At 47.3% G+C, this 18,310-nt stretch overlaps 1 protein-coding gene across 4 annotated transcripts in view; it reads left to right on the forward strand.

The window, feature by feature from the left end:
• The window catches only part of GLI2 (GLI family zinc finger 2), a 312,116-nt gene extending 295,733 nt beyond the window's left edge, over positions 1-16,383 (forward strand). For all 4 annotated transcript variants that reach the window (XM_068949027.1, XM_068949025.1, XM_068949028.1 and 1 more), the window contains 4 exons: positions 3,328-3,492; positions 7,956-8,237; positions 11,458-11,794; positions 12,869-16,383. In XM_068949027.1, the coding sequence (XP_068805128.1) occupies positions 3,328-3,492; positions 7,956-8,237; positions 11,458-11,794; positions 12,869-15,222 (3,138 nt within the window). In that variant the 3' untranslated portion in view covers positions 15,223-16,383. The remainder of the gene's footprint in view (positions 1-3,327; positions 3,493-7,955; positions 8,238-11,457; positions 11,795-12,868) is intronic.
• Positions 16,384-18,310: the final 1,927 nt, after the last annotated feature.

The following is an 18,310-nucleotide window of genomic DNA, read 5'->3' on the forward strand; positions in this document are numbered from 1 at the left end:
GTGGGGCTCCTAGGCACCCAAGGATGCCTGATGGGGGCTGCAGGAGGGAGCCAAGCTGTCGAGTTTAGTGGCTGTGGCCCACTGATAGGAGAGGAGAGATATCACTATCTCTTCCCACATACGCTTCAGCCCTTTTTCCTCCCCAGGGTCCACCCCTGTCTTTGGATATCCTCTGCCCCCTCCCTTCTCTTCCAGCCAGTTCTTCATACCTCCTCCACTGCGAACATTACGCGGTTCCTCTCCCCAGAGTCTTGGGAATGAGTCTTTCTTTCTGCTTGGCAGATGTCTGAGCCCTCCTCCAGTATCTTCCTCCTCTTCTGCTCCATTAGTCACTTCCAGCCCTGCTCCCTCCCCAGCTCTGCCCCAGTTCCTGCTTACAAATATTATGATAAGTATGATTTGCTTGCTGCGTGACTCCTTTATCAATCTTCCAGCCCTGTGTTCATTTAATTTAGAGCGTAAGCTCCCTGGGGTACAGGGCCATATCCTTTGTTTTAATCTTCTAAAGCACCCTGCCCCATTTTAGCATATTACCAATCTTCCGTAAGCGTCTGAAGGAATATTGATTGTCAGTGTGCCACAAAGTGAGCAGCAAGGGGAAGACTGGCCCTGCCCTGTGCTGCAGGTACAGGCAGCGGGAATCAGAAGGCAGCACAGCCCCCTGCCCAAGTGAAAAGCAGCGGGGAATGCATCCTTTACAATGGTGGAGCAGGAATACATGCCGCTGCTCAATCCTGCCTCTTTCAAATACTCTCTGTTGTGTTGTGCTGGAGCAGTGGCAAGGCTGCGTGAGTTTGCAGTCTCGAGTCGTCCTCTGCCTGCTAGAGAACTGCAGTCACTGTGTGTGGTATGTCGCAGCAACTCTGCCCAAACTGAATGTACCCCAGGTTTCTGATTGCCTGGGATACATTGCAGCAGTGCAGATGGTACCCTCCTTTGGCAGAGCATTCCTTGTCCAAGTCTGCCAGTGATTTTTCAACGTGCCGTTTGTTTCAGACAAGAAGCTTGTGGTGTACATAAAGCTACAGATGCGCCCAGTTGCAGCCTGGGGTCTGGTCAAGGATTGTTTCGACAGATGACAGCCAGAACTCCCACTGGCATAATCAAATCCGCACGTAACACTGAGAACAACCGCTTTGGACATGCATAGGCTGCTCTGCTAAGAAGCCCTTATTTGAAAACGGGGCCTCAGTACTTTTACTCTTAGTAACTGCATTTTTGTATCTGTATCCAGCACAACCAGAATGGACAAACGAGTTGCCTCGTGCTGAGTTCCCTTCATTTTTCAGCAAGGGGAATGATGTATTTTAGTAACCATAAGCGGCTCAAGTTATAAAATACTGTGTGCACAGGCCAAGAGAAGTGAATAGATTGTGCTACCTCAAAGTTGCAGCGTGCATTATGGGCCAAATGTACTAATGAAAGTTGACTGGGGAAGAGGAACTGAATTTGTCACACCCCAGCGAACCTCTAGGAGGGATAAACTGTTGAAGAACGTTCCTACTGTCCCTGAAGAGATCTGGATGTCTCAAGAGGGCAGGGAAAGTTTACCTTATGTCCACCATCCCCATGCTGGAGTTTAGGAAGCACCCTGAGTAACCCTACTTTCCTCCAGCACAGTAAAGTTGTGTGGGATGGATCTGTGCTCAGGTCCCCAGATGGCGAGGAATGTGCGAGAACCTAATTAGAAGAGCCCTGTGTGTGCAAGTGCAGGTCTGTGACGTTTCAACTGCTGCGCACATTAAAATCAAGAGGCTCGCCCTTCGTTTGGTTAGGCAGCAGAGCCATATAGCGAAGGCTCTTGCAGCAGTGGAAGGTATGGCGCTTTGGCCATTATTTCAGCTGAATCCTAAGTGTTGCTCTTTCTGGTCCTTCAGACCGCTGCTCTCAGCAGGGCTGATAGGCAAAGGGGGTCCAATAACAACCCCTTCCAAAAAGTGCCTTCGCTCCTGTCTTTAACAGAAGAGGAACGGTTCATCAGCTGCATTTGCCTTGCTCCTGGTCAGTACACAGTTAGAGCAGGCTACTTCCTATGCCTGTGGAGTACAAGGACACGGATACAGCTGCTATCATGTCTTGCCGTGTCTGGCCAAAAGGGCCAGACCCCTCTGACATGCAGGGCTGCTCAGCTGCCCACAGTGAAGTCTGACGCTGATCCTGTGGCATGACCTGCTCTATTGTGACACCAATTTTTTCCTTGGCCGAGACGCGAACACAGCAGTGTGAATTCCTGCCACAGCTGGACTGAACTTGCAGACATATTTAAGTGATCTGACTAAAATACAAGACCTTATGGCTTGCATACGTTACAACAGGAGTGACTACTTGTTGAAACGTAAGATGTGTTTTAAGGTCCTTGTGCAGGATTGCTGCATGGGTTTTTCAGCGCTTCCAGCTGAATAGTGAGTGCAGCATTAAGCCAGAATTTGCAAAGGAGCCTCGCTTTATGCTTTCGTTTTTTAAAACTCCTTTCAGTGTTTGTAAGTTCCCACTTAGTCAGAGTGCCTAAGGCAGTCTCCTTGGTTTGAGTGACTGGTGTAATCCTCCCATGCTACAGACAGGGCAGGTGCAGAGAGAAACCTCCAACCCAGCCAGAAGCTGAGGGTGGTAGGACTTACATCACCCTAAGTCTGACCATGTCTCCCGAGCTGCTCCTTCTCGTTGTGTGGGCAGCTGGTTTCCTTCCAGGAGGGAAGGCTGTTAGCCTGTTGTGTCATCCAAAAATCCATCTGTCTTCAAGATTGAGAGTCTTGTTTTTTAAACTAGTAGTCAGGCAGCCTGACCACAGCATCCTCTGAGAGTAGACCCAAGTTGCAATTTGGGACACTTCAAAGCTTGCTAGATTTCTTCTTGTGTTTTCGAAAACGGTCTGCTCTTTTCAGCTCTGGAGCTAGTAAAGTTGCAAGGCTGGTCAAACTGTCTAGAAGCAATCGGTTCTTTGGGAAGGGAGGGAGGAAGGAGAGGGCCTTCATCTCTGAGTGGCTTAGCTGGAGATGCTGCAGATGGATGGCAGGAGGGGCAAGGAGAGTCCTGGGAGAAGGGAAAGGCTGTTCTTTCAACCCTGCTTGAAAAACCACTCTTGCTGAAATGTCAGGCTAGGTACCCAACAGGAGCTCCACCTGAAATATGAGTCATTTCTAAGAATCTCAGCCTGCCAAAGGAAGGGAAGTTCTCTCAACAAAGTGGATGTTGTTCCCTAAAACACAAGCCCTTTAAAGGGAAGGGAAAAAAAAAGAATGAAAAACAGATGAGAAGGGTTTAGGTAGGGGGGAAATCAAATTTTTCTGGTTAATTAATCACTGCTCTTGTGTTTTTTTTTTATTTTAGTTTGAGGGTTGCTCCAAAGCCTATTCCCGCCTGGAGAACTTAAAGACACACCTGAGGTCCCACACTGGAGAAAAACCCTACGTCTGTGAACATGAAGGCTGCAATAAAGCCTTTTCCAATGCCTCGGACAGAGCCAAGCACCAGAACAGGACACATTCCAATGAGGTAAGCCTGGACTCACCACAGCTCAATGGAGGGCTTTTTTTTTTTAATTTTGCTGACAATAAACATACACTTTACACGCTGGACTCATGTAAAAAGAAACCTACTGTAATGAGAGGTTTGTCTTATTTTTTAATGGGATTTATTTTGCTAGAGAGCCAGACCACATTAGCTTTATATTTATGAAAGCCATGTTTGAAACCATAAACAGATGTTAAAGTATGCAAGCTTTCTAATCGGCTTTGGAAATTGAAGCGAGCACTTTCCAAATTTATAATTTTTAATAGTGCAAATAGGATCATACATTTGTGCATGTGGTGTTTACTGTTACTGTGGCACAGACTTGCAGTAGTATAACAGCTACCCTGGATCCTAACACTCTGGAAATAATACTCCTTCCATCGTTTGATGTACAATGATATAGCACAATGCAATGCTTTGTTAACCTTGGCTAATTAAGACCCACTATTAGTAGTCGGGGAACAGAGGAAATTGCCTTTATTGTAACGCATGTGATGGTCTGTTGCAATCAACCACGGCCGACGATTGAAATTTATATTACCACTAATTAGCTGACAGGGGAAGAAAAAACAACACTCTGAAGTTCTAATAATGTTTGCAGCCATGAAGAATTCAGTCTGCAGCCTAATTTGCAACAGTTAAATATAGACTGTTGGAGAATGGAATGCAATTGCCACGGATGACAGCTTTTTAAAGCAATGCTGCGTCTACAAAGGGCTTGTTGGGTGTACTTCCATCTCTAGCATAATATCAATCGGTGATAACCAGAGCTCAGAAGGCTTCATAGATTTTGTTTGAGTCGGAATAAGGGCTCAAAGCCTAGGATGCCCTTCTGTGCCGTGTGACCTAAAGTAGGAGCCAAAGAATGGCCTTGATCCCGGTATCATTTGAATTTATTTGGTTAAGAACCCAAATATTGAGATTATCCTTTGCTGCTGGAGCCAGAATACAGGTTAAAATTAGCCTAGATCTGCACTGGGACTGGGTAGTTCAGGGTTCGGGGCTATGGAGACCTTGAGGCCAGGAGGGACCAGCAGAACAGGCTGCCTGTTCTCTCATCCACTGAGTAACCTATGAGCTGCATAACCAGTATTTGACTAAAATGTAATTTGCTCGTTAAAATTTCTTCTCCAGAAAGATAGGTAGTCTTGATTTACCGTCACTAAAATAAAGTTTATGGTATTAGAAATTGCTTGTTTTCCAGCCCTCGATGCCTCCTCTGCCTTCCTTCAGCATTGGATCCAGTGTCCCTTTACCTGTTTCTATTTCCTGTCGTGACAGTAGTGTTAAGTTGCTCTCCCATCTTCTTTCTCATAAGAAGAATCAATCAAGCCACTGAAGTGTCCCACTGCTGTCCCTGTCCTTGCATCAATTTTATGTCTCTCTTCCATCCCTAAGGATCTTGATGCAGATGGATCAAGACTTCTGGTACAATTTTCAGTGCAGGACAGTGTACTAAAATTGCCATCCAATAAAATTCTCATCCTGCAGCTCACTGCCAAGTTTGAACATGCTGAAGGACTGTGCTAGCTATTTTTTCACCATAGATCACTTGGACTGTGATCCCTAGAGCTTTTCCGGGATCCCTCCTGGGGTGGACACAGCCCCCCCTTCTGTTGGCCTGGCCTGTGTTCCATGCTCATAGATGTGGAATTTTTTATTTGGCTGTATTATTAAATGCCATTTCTTTGAATGGGTTGAGTTTACCAAGTGATCCAAATCAGGAGCTGCACCAAGTCAATGATGGCTCCTCCCTTTGTCTGAGCAGAGCTTGGACGCATGTGCAAGTCTGCTCCTTGGGCAAGAAGGTGAGGCTGTGGGGCAGGAGCGTCAAACTCCTCATCTGTGGTGGACCCTGATCTGCTGTCCTGGCACTTGGCACAGGCTGCATCCGACAACATAAATTAGAGATTCAGATAACAGATATGAATTTTGTCCTGTGCTGCTGCCTCTCTCAGAGAATGCCAAAGCCTTCTCAGGTGCAGAAACAACATAGCCACTAGTGGAGGCTTTGTACCACAGCTGAGCCTTACCAAGGGAAATGCATAGCACGGTGTGATTTTACATTTTGAGGTCTGTACTCACTCCTGAACCTCTGCTCAGCACTCCTTCATGCAGCACAGACATATCCAGAGACTTGTGGGAAGTCTGTGGGCTGGATGTTATGGCTCTGTGGGCCATATATTTGACACTCTCTTGATGAGGAACCTATGGCATGATCCTCAGCAACAGATGACATCCCTCATAGCAAAGCAGATTGCACTGGGCAGCAGGCCCAGGTGCGAGGGTCCTGCGACCATCTGTGGCCATGACCAGTGGGTTAACAACCTGCACTGAGACTTTGGCCCACAAAACCACACAGATGCAAAGCAGGAGTTTGTGGCTCGTAGCTCCCTACTAAATATTTCCCTCTGCATGCAGTGTTTACCTGGGATACACCACAGTTTCAGAGTTAGCCATCCATGTCTAAGTCACCCTCTAAGGAAGGGTGTCCCAGGTTCCCCACGTGTCTCTCCATCAATTTATGACAGGACGTAGGTATTTGATCCAGATGTGCTGAAGTTCGAGTCTGGGGTTATGTTATCGTAGTGGCTTTCATTTGATTGTTGAAATGTCACATGCACTATTTCCTTTTAAACTTCCAGTGGCTATTCAGATCCTTTCAGGGAATACTCTAAAAGATGCTTCAGGAAAAGGAGCTTTTATTCCCTGACCACTCTCCAGTGCAGACTCCCAGAAGAGTGGCATGAGTCCATGGTCAGCCAAAGGCTTGGAGTGACGTTTTCTCTGAGTCAAGCTAAATAAGGGTGAATTGTAGAAACTGAGTGCTGCTGCATTCCTGGAGAAGTCTGTGATTCTCCCACACTAAGGAGTATCATCACCGTATGTGTATGGGAGGAGGAGGGAGGCATCTGAGATATCTATGTTACTGACTTCACTCGAGCATCCACCACCTCAGTCATCAGTATTTGAATAACCCAAGGGCCGTTTGAAGGCATGCCAGTGAAACAACAGTTGTACTCAGTTCAGCTGCAGAAGGTATAAAGCAGATGGTCCTTTAACTTGCACCCTGTTAAGAGGAGTGTCTGCTCTCCAAGCAACAGTGGTCATGTTTCCCTAATTACTGATGTCTACAAATCAGATAGATCCATTAGATCAAAAGGATCTTTTTAAATAGTCATTGAGCTATTTAATGTACATTTCTTTAGTGTGTGTGGAGGGGTTTCTGTTCTTTAGAATGGGTTTTAATCATAGTAATAATATTTCCATAATGCCCCCTCCAGAGGGTTGCATGAGATTTATAAACAAACTCTTTTACTTTTTGTGCTTTAGTTTACCCAGCTTTAAAATATATTAAATATTTACCTCACTGGGGTATTATGAGGATTTAGTTCGTTCAAGTGATATGCCCAGATCAGCCAGGAAGCATGCTGTTGAATAAAGAACAGATTTTCAGTGTTTTTATGTGATGATACTGTCTTTCTGCAAAGAATATATGCTCCTTCGTATTTTTTCACTCAAGCTTCTGGATGAAATTAGAAAGCAGTTAAAAAATGAATAGGAATTGTCATTTGCATTAGCCTTCAAACAACAGCTATCTATTTCTTTTTTCCATGGATCTATTCCAGTGTGTTGACAGAAAGATGCTTAGAGTAGCCGTAAGGCTGAAAGTGGAACTTGTGATGAATTCAGAGCTTCCAGTGCAGCAGCACCAGCTTAAACAATTGTGGTGCTAATGCACTTTAGAATTGGAAACGTGATTAAAAAAAAAAAGTTAAAAGGAGAAAAGTATCTGTTTGTTGACTTCTATTTTCAGCAGCATGGCTTCAGCCTTGTTTTCCTGTGGCAATCAATGATTCATGAATTTGGGACTAGAGTCCTATCATCTGAAAAAAACACTGCATGCCTGTGGTTTGTTTTGCACAACAACAGATTTCAAGGTGACAGGTGCTGGAGTTGTATGATAGATTGGGTATGGTGAATCCAGTCTGGCTTAGTTTCTCTGGATTTCCATCAACGAGAAGGCCTCAGATACTTTCTCAGTGTAGACCCCACCTTAGCAGAGAGAATGTGTTGTGGCCAGTCCCCTACATCACTTCCCTTCCACCCATAATCAGGAAACATTCCTGTGGCCACCAAAGCAAATACTTACATGGAAAAGTAATATCAGGAAAATATTTCATGAATTCTTAGCTGTCTTTTAGTTCAGCAACTGAAAACAAGGAGTTTAGCCAGCATCAGAAGACTAGCCAGATCTGTGTGGATCGGCAGCAGCCCGTATATCACATCTTAGAGATCTCAGTGTTACAAAACCCCGTAGAACAGATGCTCCATGTTTTCCTGCTGCCAGCAGCCATGTTTATTGTATTTTCTTGGCCCATAAAATGTACCTGGAAAATTTGGACTTGTTCTAAAATTAACACAAGATTTGCTTGTATTGACAGAAACCCTACGTATGTAAAATCCCCGGCTGCACAAAGAGGTACACAGACCCTAGTTCCCTCAGGAAACACGTCAAGACTGTACACGGGCCTGATGCCCACGTCACGAAGAAGCAACGCAACGATGTCCACCCGAGGCCACCTCCGCTGAAGGAAAACGGGGACAATGAGGCAAGCGCCAAGCACAGCAACAAGATTTCAGAGGAGAGCCCTGAGGCCAACAGCACTACAAGGAGCATGGAGGATTGCTTGCAAGTCAAAAACATAAAGACGGAGAATTCTGTGGTAAGAGCAGTTGCTCTTAGCAGAAATGATGTGACCCCCAGTTTCACTGGTACAATGGGGGCATAAAGCATTGAATGCCATTTTCCTCTCTGTGCAGTTGCCCTTCGCCTGCCGACACCCTAGAGTTCAAGCCCAAAGATGAGGATGTAGGTCAGGGCAGAGTCCGGTACATGTTGCACCTTCCTACCCAGCATGACAAGGTCCCACCCTCACAGTCCTGAGGGCTACGTGATGCCCAGCATCAAGCTTCGCCTCCCTGTGCTATGTACCGTGGGTAAAACATGGCAATATCATGGTGTTGTGGCCAAATAAGCTTTGCCCTCTTTGACAATTTAAATTGAGTAGTAGCCCTAGGGCACAGATTGATGAACGCATCTTGAAACAGAAATCCTGGCATAAGACCTCCCTTTTCTCTTCCTCCTCCCTGCCCCGCTGGTGTCACAACTATGTTGTGGGCTGTCTGATGAACATGATGGGGATAAAAGTAGCTGTTTTATTTTTGTTGGGTATTTTGATGCAAGTTCAGTTCCTCGGGCCTGACCTCCATACATGAGGTCACTGCACAACTCCTAGCCACCAGACAAAATTGTACCAGGATGAGAGGTGGTAAATGAAGCCAGGAATGAACATGGGAGCTGTGACAGACATTCCTCTTCCTGTGGTTCACAGAATATGGTCCCGCCGTTGATCATGATCATGTTTTTACGTCGCCACAAGCTGCCACTCGCTCACGCAAAGAGTGTTGCTCCTGGCCAGTACCATGGCTTTGAGGTGGGCAGTAATGTGGTCAGCTGTGCTAACAGGGTGTGTACAGGTGACGGGCCCAAACTCATTCAAGCTTACTCCACTCCATCCAGTGAGTCCGCTTGTTCCTTGGCACTCTGCAGCTGGTGGAGGAGATCAGGCATTGCAACACACGGGAGTGCTTTTGTGTTTCAGTATTTCTTTTCACCTTCGTTCCCGAAGTTCTGGCCTCCTGCCCCAGCTCAGAGTAGGGTAACATATGAGCTGTGTATGGCAGAAATGACCTTCACCTGCGAAGGAGAGTCTATATACAGTCCCCAGACTTCTCATTGGAGCTGAAAGCATTTTGAGCTCCAAATTACATATTTTATTGATTTGAATCCAGGCTAAAATATTGTTATTCCTACCAAACAACATGTCTTGGAGCTGAAAAGATTTTCTAGAAAAGACTAAGGGATGTGTTGTTGGACGAGTTAGTAATGAGTGATGTGTTTTGCTTAGGAAGGAACTGAGTATTTTCACGTCCAAAGTGCCTCTAATTGACTAAAGAAACAGTTTTACCTTAATTAGGCTCCTTAATTGGGTTAAAAAAGCTGAGAGTGAAAACCATTGGAGAGAATGACCTCTCTCCAATACTTTTCCTCCAGCCTTTTTTTTTTTCCATGAAAACACAGACACGCTCACTGCTCCCTACCCTGTTTCTCCCGAAGGCATGGGCTTGTTTTCCCAGCACTCTGTGCTCCCAGGATTACACCCGTGCTGTCTCATTGGTGGCAGGGACCGTGGGTCGGATGTTCTTCTCTGCTGTCCCCATCCAATGCTGTTTGCTTCATGTGTGCATGTATAACAGGGGTGGTGTCTGACTTACCAGCCACTTCCACTTTTATTTCCTAATTAAGCTCAGGGTGACAGGATGGGTGACATATTTCACTCATCACCCTGAAGCCCCTTACTTTGACCCAACTTTGGGTCTATTCCCATCTGGTTTCCATCCGGGCCCACAAAGAGGGATGGCAAGGAAGATTGGGGTACAGAAGGAGGGAATGCTGGCAATTTGTGTTGTGTGTGCACTCCCTTCTTCCTCCTTTTACTAACGTGATCCCTTCTGCTAATATTGTCTTTGTTCTAATAACCTGTTCTTTATTCCCACTTACCCTTCCTTACTCTACCTTCCTAAGGACAGTCGGTACTAAGGTGAGCAAAGAAATCCTTTGTATTAAAATTCCTGTATAAGAAAGAGCAAGATCTCCTCCAGACCTCCTAGCTCCTGCTAACCGTGGTGGCTGGGGACAGAGGTGTATGTAGCAACACGGAGGGACAGGGGATATTTGCCAGTGCATAGAAAGGGGGAGGGTGCAGTGCCCGAGGATTCCCGTTATTGCATTGCTCCCAGTATTATGACTTGCTATTAAATCCTGGGATAGCAATCTCCGTAGCCCTGATTGAAGGGCTATGAAGCCATTAGAGCAAGTCAGGCCTGCCCATTAGGGCTGCTACTGAGCAAAGTAAAACACTCCATCACCTTGCACTCCCACCTTGGCCTGGGGCAAAGTATGTTTCTTTTCAGCGCTCCCATTTTCTGGCAGTTTCGGGAGAATGGGCCTGGAGTGGAGAACTGAAGCATCCTGTCTGGTAGCAGCAACTGCTACCTCGGAGCAAGTTCAGACCGTTTAGTGTCTGCAACAAATAGCCTCCTCAATGTGAAATGCATTTTCTAATGTAAATAAAATAAATATTTATGGTGCTTATCTGCCTTATCTGCAAGTGGGAGTTTGCAAACACTGAACCAGGTTTTTATCTGGCTGGGAAGTTTTTCAGCTAACCTAATTATACGTTAGGATAGTTTAAAGACAGAAATATGTTGTGTCTGAAATACTTATGCCTTGATCCTGTGTCAGATAAGCCAGTGCTTGCTGCAGCATACCTTGTGCAACCAGGTAATGTGCTGCTTTTCTTCAAGAAGCATCTGTGCTTTATTTTTTGGAGGAGGAACTTTTGGTTTCTCTAAGTCATCCAGTTGAATGCACTGTAGTTTTTCAAGCTGAGGGGTGAGGGATTGCAGATGTGTGCGCTCTTGAACACAGTCAAAATCTGCTTGTCCATGTAATTGAAATAAGCACTTCATCTCTAGTATGACGCTAGAGCCAGCATTGGCACTACTTGAGCACGTCAGCCCTGGCAGCAGCAAAAGCCAGGTGTGAAAACCACATTTGGATTTGTAGGGTGCATAATGGAGAGTGGCTGTGTCGTCATCCCTATCTCTGCTGCCTTTAGCCCTGGTAGATGCTGAACTGCCCTACGCGCCCAGGGAAGGTGCCCCTGCCCTCTGGTAGGGCTCCTGTAGCAGAGAAGGGTAACAGGAGCAGGGAACGCCTGGGGTACAGCCAAATGTGCGGAGGCCGTTGCAGATATCGGGTCCTGGCTTCTCTCTGTCGATGTTTCCACTGCCCAACTCCTGCTCTTTTACTTCCCTAAGATGTGTCAGTCCAGTCCTGGTGGCCAGTCATCGTGCAGCAGTGAGCCGTCACCCCTTGGCAGCACCAACAACAATGACAGTGGAGTAGAAATGAACATGCACAGCGGGGGAAGTCTGGGAGATCTGACAGCGTTGGATGACAGCGCTCCTATTGTGGACTCAACGGTCTCATCTGGTAATTCGACATTCAGCCTGCAGCTAAGGAAACACATGACGACGATGCAACGACTTGAACAGCTCAAGAAAGAGAAACTCAAGACAGTTAAGGATTCCTGCTCATGGGTGAGCCCAGCTCCACAAGCCAGAAACACCAAGCTGCCTCCCATCTCAGGAAACGGTAAGCTCTGGGACTGGGCCTAGCCCTGTAGGAACCTGCCAGGTCTTGACTCCTGTCTCATAACCAGGAGTCTACCCTGGAGGAGGATCATTTCCTGTTGCCTTTGAGTTAGTCCTTGCTGGATGGAGACATCGGGTAAAATGGAGAACTTGGGTGTGAACTCAGCCATCTGGTGTTATGTGCAGCAGAAACCCAGATGCTCGGTGCAGCAGAGCTATGAGGAGAGACAGAGGTGTGGGTGTCTCTCTTGTTCCCAGGGTTGCCCAGGGCCCAACCACGGGTGTCCTCACCATCCTGATAGCACAGTCAGAGCAGCTGCAAGACTGCTCTGATTTATGCCAGCAGTAACAGTTCCCCAAGGGCGGATGTGCCTCTTGGGAGATTGCTGGAGCACAGCAGCAAGCCAGCCAAGCCCTCTGCCCTTGATCTTGCTTTGACAGGCCTTCTGTCATTTTGAGAGCTCCAAGCTATTGCCTAGAGCTTCATATGCCAGCTTTCCACTGGCTAGGGATTCCCGGTACTGGCATCTTTTTGATTGCTTTTGTTCTCTTCTCGCTTTGCTGAGGAGAAGTCTTAAGGCGTAGGAGGTGGGTTACGCTAACCTGGGTTTAGTATGTCGGAGCATCTTGGTCTGCCCTGGAAAGAGCTCTTGAGTTTCAACTTCTGAGCTTTCAGCCTCCTGCCACTGCACGTTGTGCATCTTTCCCAGTCAACAGCCGTGGCTGTAGCCACATGCTCTTGTTATGCCATTGTTCACACCGATCCTGCATCTTCCCTGCCAAGAGAAGCCTAAACAGATGCCCTCCCTTAGTGGCTGAGCATCAATGGAGTACATATTGTAAAGACTCTGCAGCAGGGGCTTCTTGTCCTCTTTCCCCAGCCTTCTTGCTCTTTGCACATGGTCACAGAGCTGGAGATGAAGCTTTGAATTTGCTGGCAGTAAATGAAATTCACTGTTGTTTCTGTAAAATACTTAGGAGTGGGTTTGTGTGTCTATATTTCAGCACCAAGAACATTACCCAGTGGAATTCCTCAGCTAACTAAATCTTTTCCTTCCCCACAACTTTCTCTCAGGCCCTATTCTAGAAAATAGCGGTGGTTCTTCTGCTACGCTACCTAATCCAAGGATAATGGAACTGTCTGTCAATGAGGTTACAATGCTGAACCAAATCAACGAGCGCCGTGATAGTACAACGAGCACCATCAGCTCCGCCTACACCGTCAGCCGCAGATCGTCAGGGATTTCCCCTTACTTCTCCAGCCGCCGTTCCAGCGAAGCTTCGCAGCTCGGGCACCGTCCCAATAACACAAGTTCTGCTGACTCCTATGACCCAATTTCAACGGACGCCTCCCGTCGGTCAAGTGAGGCTAGCCAGTGCAGCGGGATGCCGGGTCTGCTGAACCTCACACCAGCTCAGCACTATAGGCTGAAAGCCAAGTATGCTGCTGCTACAGGGGGCCCTCCTCCGACTCCCCTGCCAAACATGGAGAGGATGACCCTGAAGAACAGGATCTCACTTATGGACGGACCAGAGCCCACCTTGCCCTCCATTCGCCTCCCACCAGGGCCCAGGCGTTGCAGTGATGGTAACTCCTATGGCTACGCATCAGCCACAGCGTTTCCCCACGAGGTGCCGGGCAACTGCACAAGACGGGCGAGCGACCCGGTGAGGAGACCTGCTGGAGACTCCCAGGCCCTCCCTAGAGTTCATCGTTTCAACAGCACCAACAGCATGAACCCCTTCCATCCTCCGCACCCCGCGGACAGGAGGAATTTCAGCCTCCAGAACTACACGCGCTCTGACGGGAGCCTCCCCCGGCATGTCTACTCACCACGGCCGCTGAGCATTAGTGAAAACATCGCCATGGAAGCCATGTCCAGGGAGACAGAGGGGCCTGTTGGGGATGACGACATTATGCTGCCAGACGACGTGGTACAGTACATCAATTCTCAGAGCAGTGGGACAGCAGCCGAAAGCACTTCCATGGGGTACAGCAGTGAGATGCAGAGCTTCCAAGGAAGTGGGAAACTGCAGCCCCCGGCCTTGCCCAGCCAGCGCAGGATGGCTGTGGGTGAGGCAAGCATGAGTCATTTGGGTCCAATGATGGCAGAGTGTCCCATGAACTTTGATGCTCCCTCAGACATGAGTAAAAACAACATGCCCGTTCAGTGGAACGAAGTCAGCTCAGGTACGGTTGATATCATGTCCAATCAGTCAAAGCAGCAGTTTTCACAAGGGAACTTAGCTGTGGTCCAGCAGAAGCAGAACTTTGGTCAGTATCAGAATTACAACCAGCAGCAGATGCAGCTGACGGAGAACAGCATGAATGTAACACAGCAGAATTTTATGCAAAGAAATATGGGCATGGACGGGCAGAGGCTAAATTGTATGCAGCTGCGGCAACAGCTAATGAACCTCAGCCCCAGTATGAACCCTGATCTGGGCTCGCATGCAGGGTATAACCAACCTCATCAGATGCTGAGCCCCACTGCAGTCAGCAATCCAAATCAGATCTCTCCTTCTTGTAGCGGCATGGCGGTGAAGTCTGGACCCCATATTCACCCTCAGCAAATGGACATGACAACTGACCCTTCCTTAATGGTCAGCAGCAACAGTGAGCGCACGATGCTGAGTCAGGTCATGCATGAACAGAGTCAGCAGAACTATTCATCTCAGCCAACCCACCTGAACTTCCCCATGGCTCAAGAGGTGTTTCACCAGCCCATCATGACCTCAAACCAGCCAAACTTTGAGCCTCAGCAGAGCATGATGGGTCCAGCTGCACAGGCCTACCCACCCAGCATGGTGCAGCCTCGTCCACCGCCTGAGCCAAGCCCAGCCAGCAGAGCGCGAGGCGTACGCACTGTGCAGCAGCTGGGCTACCTGAGAACTCCCCACCCCGCAAACAACATGAGCCCAGGCCAGGAGGCAGCGGAGGCCACTCATAAAAGAACCAGCGACATGTTGCCAGCACCAGCCCAGCAGTGCGTGGATGGCACGAGGGAAAACAATTTGATGTACTATTACGGTCAAATCCACATGTACGAACAAAACAGCAGCTTCGATAATCACGTGGACTGCAGAGTCAGACAGCAGCAGTGTGCGCTGAACGGCAAGCCGGCTGCCCTGCCTTCTCCAGGAGCGAACCAGGTGTCCAGCACGGTGGACTCTCAAGGTCTTGAGCCGCCCCAGATAGATTTTGATGCCATCATGGACGATGGGGACCATTCAAGCCTGATGTCGGGCACCCTGAGCCCCAGCATCCTGCAGAACCTCTCCCAGAACTCCTCTCGCCTGACAACTCCACGAAACTCTCTGACACTGCCCGCTATACCCGCGGGAATAAGCAATATGGCAATAGGCGATATGAGCTCCATGCTAACCACGCTGGCAGAAGAGAGTAAATTTCTAAACATGATGTCATAACAGTAAAGCACAAGGGCTTAGCGCTATCCAAGGGGCTCTGTGTGAAGCAGTTTTATGAATGTGCTTTCTAAAAATAATCTGTTTCAATAGAGTAGATTTTTTTTTGATAAGTATTAAATACATTAAAGGGAGTCAAAGTAAAAATTAAAAAAGTGTCTGTACAGAGTTACGTAAACTATATCCAGGCAGGTCAGCACCGCGAGGGTGCACCTCTAGTATTGTTTTTGGCTTGGTTTCTCAGAGCACTGAACGGTATCACCACCAAGCAAGGAGACTGCATGAGAGTGGTTAAAGATGAAACCCTCCCTCCCTGGCACCCTGTAAATAGCACTTCCCATCGTTTTCCATTAGTTACGTTCACAAAAATTCCATTTTCAAACCACCCCAGAAAGAAATGGGAGGATGTGGTTTTGATCAGAATAAAAGCCATACTGTGTATTCTGCTCTGATGAGAATAGTGTTTAGTTACGTCTCCAAACAAGCCCTCTGCCAGCAGTATTGTTTTATACAGTAAATACCTTTGTACCTTGCAAAGAGCATTGATTCCAAACGGCTTCTCAGCAAAGTGCCTTACCATGCTTTAGTGTTAAGTAGCCAAGGCCTCTCTTCTTTTAAAATCAAATATAGTGTATTGCCAGAAGCGTATATAAAATGTACATTTATAAAAACATAGTGGTGTTTCTGAGAAAACATTGAAAAGACACATTGATGAGACACATGAAAGGTGAGTGCGCCCTTTGATCAGATGTGTTTACAACATGGTTTATATCATGTGCAGAATGGAGCAGAGGCCTGGGAACAGCAATCACTGGGAAAAAAATCCCCTGTGGCAGGAAGGCTCCAGCTTGCAAAGACCGATACACATGCATAATAACTTTGCGCCCTCATGGTGTAGTGACTTTCTGCTGGGGCTCTGAATACCTTTTTAATGTCAGATTTCTGAAGCGAGCGTTACCATATCACTGTGCAGCTTTGCAACAACTTGGCTTTCTTTTGAGTTTTCCTTCCTAAGATGCTCACATACCAAAGTGATCATGATGAAGAGATTTTTATGATCATTTCAGCCCTGTCTGCACTGTGGCATGGTAGCGGGAGCTGGTTTGTCTAGCGAGGGTTCGTCTGTGTAATACACTGTTTCCAGGCCGGGTCCACCTGGCACTGAAGTCAATCCTAGCTGCATTATTTATTTTACTGTTGCTAGACAAAAGGGTAGGAGTAGTGAGGTGGTTGTACTTGCGGAGGAGGCTTTGCTGAACACCTCACTTCTCCTTATCCTGGTATCATGGCATTAAATCATTGTGTCCCATATGTTGTGGGGCTGGGGAGAAATGTGACTTCCCCCCCAGGATGAACAGGGTCTCATAGTTTGGCCGTATCACATCTGCAGGGCTTAGCTTTCTCCTGTCCATCACTCTTCTCCCCCTCATGCTGATGTGAGGTTCTCGCTGGTGTCCCACCCCGTTCCTCTGCACAGGCCACGGGGGAGCTCTGTGAAGCTGCTGTCTGGTGTCCTAAAGTCCTTGCTTTCCTTTTGCACAACCTAATGTCAGGTTTGCTGTTCCCAGCATGACCTCTGGTTGGCAGGAGAATGCCACATGTTATCTCCAGGCAAACATGGCAATATTAGATACCCCAGAGGGTGTGGCATAATAACAGCCGGGTGGGATAGCCCTGCTGCTGGGTAGCCCTGGTGTCCCGCTTGTGCAGGGAGGTGCTGCTTGGCATCCTGCCAGCTGACCCATCCTCATCCCAAATGCAAAGCGGGTACACAGGGCACACCAGGGGACTCTCTCGTCCCCACCAGTCACCCCTCCACTGGCATCCTGGCTGCGCGAGGACAGTAAAGCAAAGCAAGGTGTCTGGCTGTTCTTTTGTGTCTCCTGTGAAAGGTGTTTAAAGGGATTGTTTTATAGTCCGCTGTATATATTCTCCTGCAGTTACTGACCTTGCCCTTGCCTTTGCTTTTATGAAAAGAGGGCAATGCATATTTTAGGATTTTGTATGTTGTTCTGGATGCTTGGAGTGCAATTGGGCATCCCTTGTATTGAGATGGATCAGGCCTTCGTACATCCTTTGACTGCTAATCTGATTTTTTTCAACGGCTGTATAGGGCAACAGTGATTCTTGAGTCCCTCTTCACAGATATCTCATTAGAAAATAATCAAACCCAAAAGCAGAACCAAATCTCCAATGACTTAAGATTTCTCAGACTTTCCAGTGGTGGTCTTCCTTCATTTACTGAAATAGTATTATAATAACCATTCCAGCACTGTATATATTATGTATAGAAGACATCATTACTAAAAGTACTGTAGGTGAATTGTTCTGTCAAATTTATACGTTAAGAACATTTTTAGCTGTTTTCTACATCATAGGAACGGAGGTAACATGCTGAACCTGTATATAAACTTTTTGTACATTAAAAAGTAATTTTTTTTTCATAATTCCTGTGCCTATTGTTATTGCCTTTCGCTGGGAATGGTAGTTGTCACTGATCTGTCATTGCCACACCAACACTGTCAGTCGAACTCCTGCAGAGCTTAGGAATCACTGTTGAGGACCTGGACGGCCCTTGTCTGAAATGGTCCTGCTGTGAAGTGCGTCCAGTCAGTGATAAGATGGAGGCGGCAGGTACATCGAGACAGTAAGGCCACTGAGCGACTGTGAACACATCCCTGCTATCTAGGAGGTGTTCATTGGCTTCTTGGCAGCTGTGCGTTTGAAAGCTGATGATGTGGTGCAGGGGGGGCAGCACAGGAGAAGGGCTCAAGCGATGGAGAAATCTAGCAAGTGGAAGATTCATGGCAAAATGGCTCTTCAGCTGTCTTGGTCAATGGCCGAAAGGAGACAGAAGTAGGACAGAATGGCAATGCTGTGATGGGCCTTGACAGCAACTAGCAGCAATTTGGTTTTGGAGAAGGGGGGAACAAATCTGTCCACTGTCTACTTCATGGGAAACGATGATACAACAAGCAACAGATACGTCAGTCGTGATCCAGTTAGAGCCTGGGCCGGCACATTGATGAGGAAGATTTCACTAGACTGAAGCAAGAATTAAGCCACTCACAAGACTGATTTTCAACTTGGT

This window comes from Struthio camelus, chromosome 6 (genome assembly GCF_040807025.1).
Source record: "Struthio camelus isolate bStrCam1 chromosome 6, bStrCam1.hap1, whole genome shotgun sequence".
In the NCBI taxonomy this organism is placed as follows: Eukaryota; Metazoa; Chordata; class Aves; order Struthioniformes; family Struthionidae; genus Struthio; species Struthio camelus.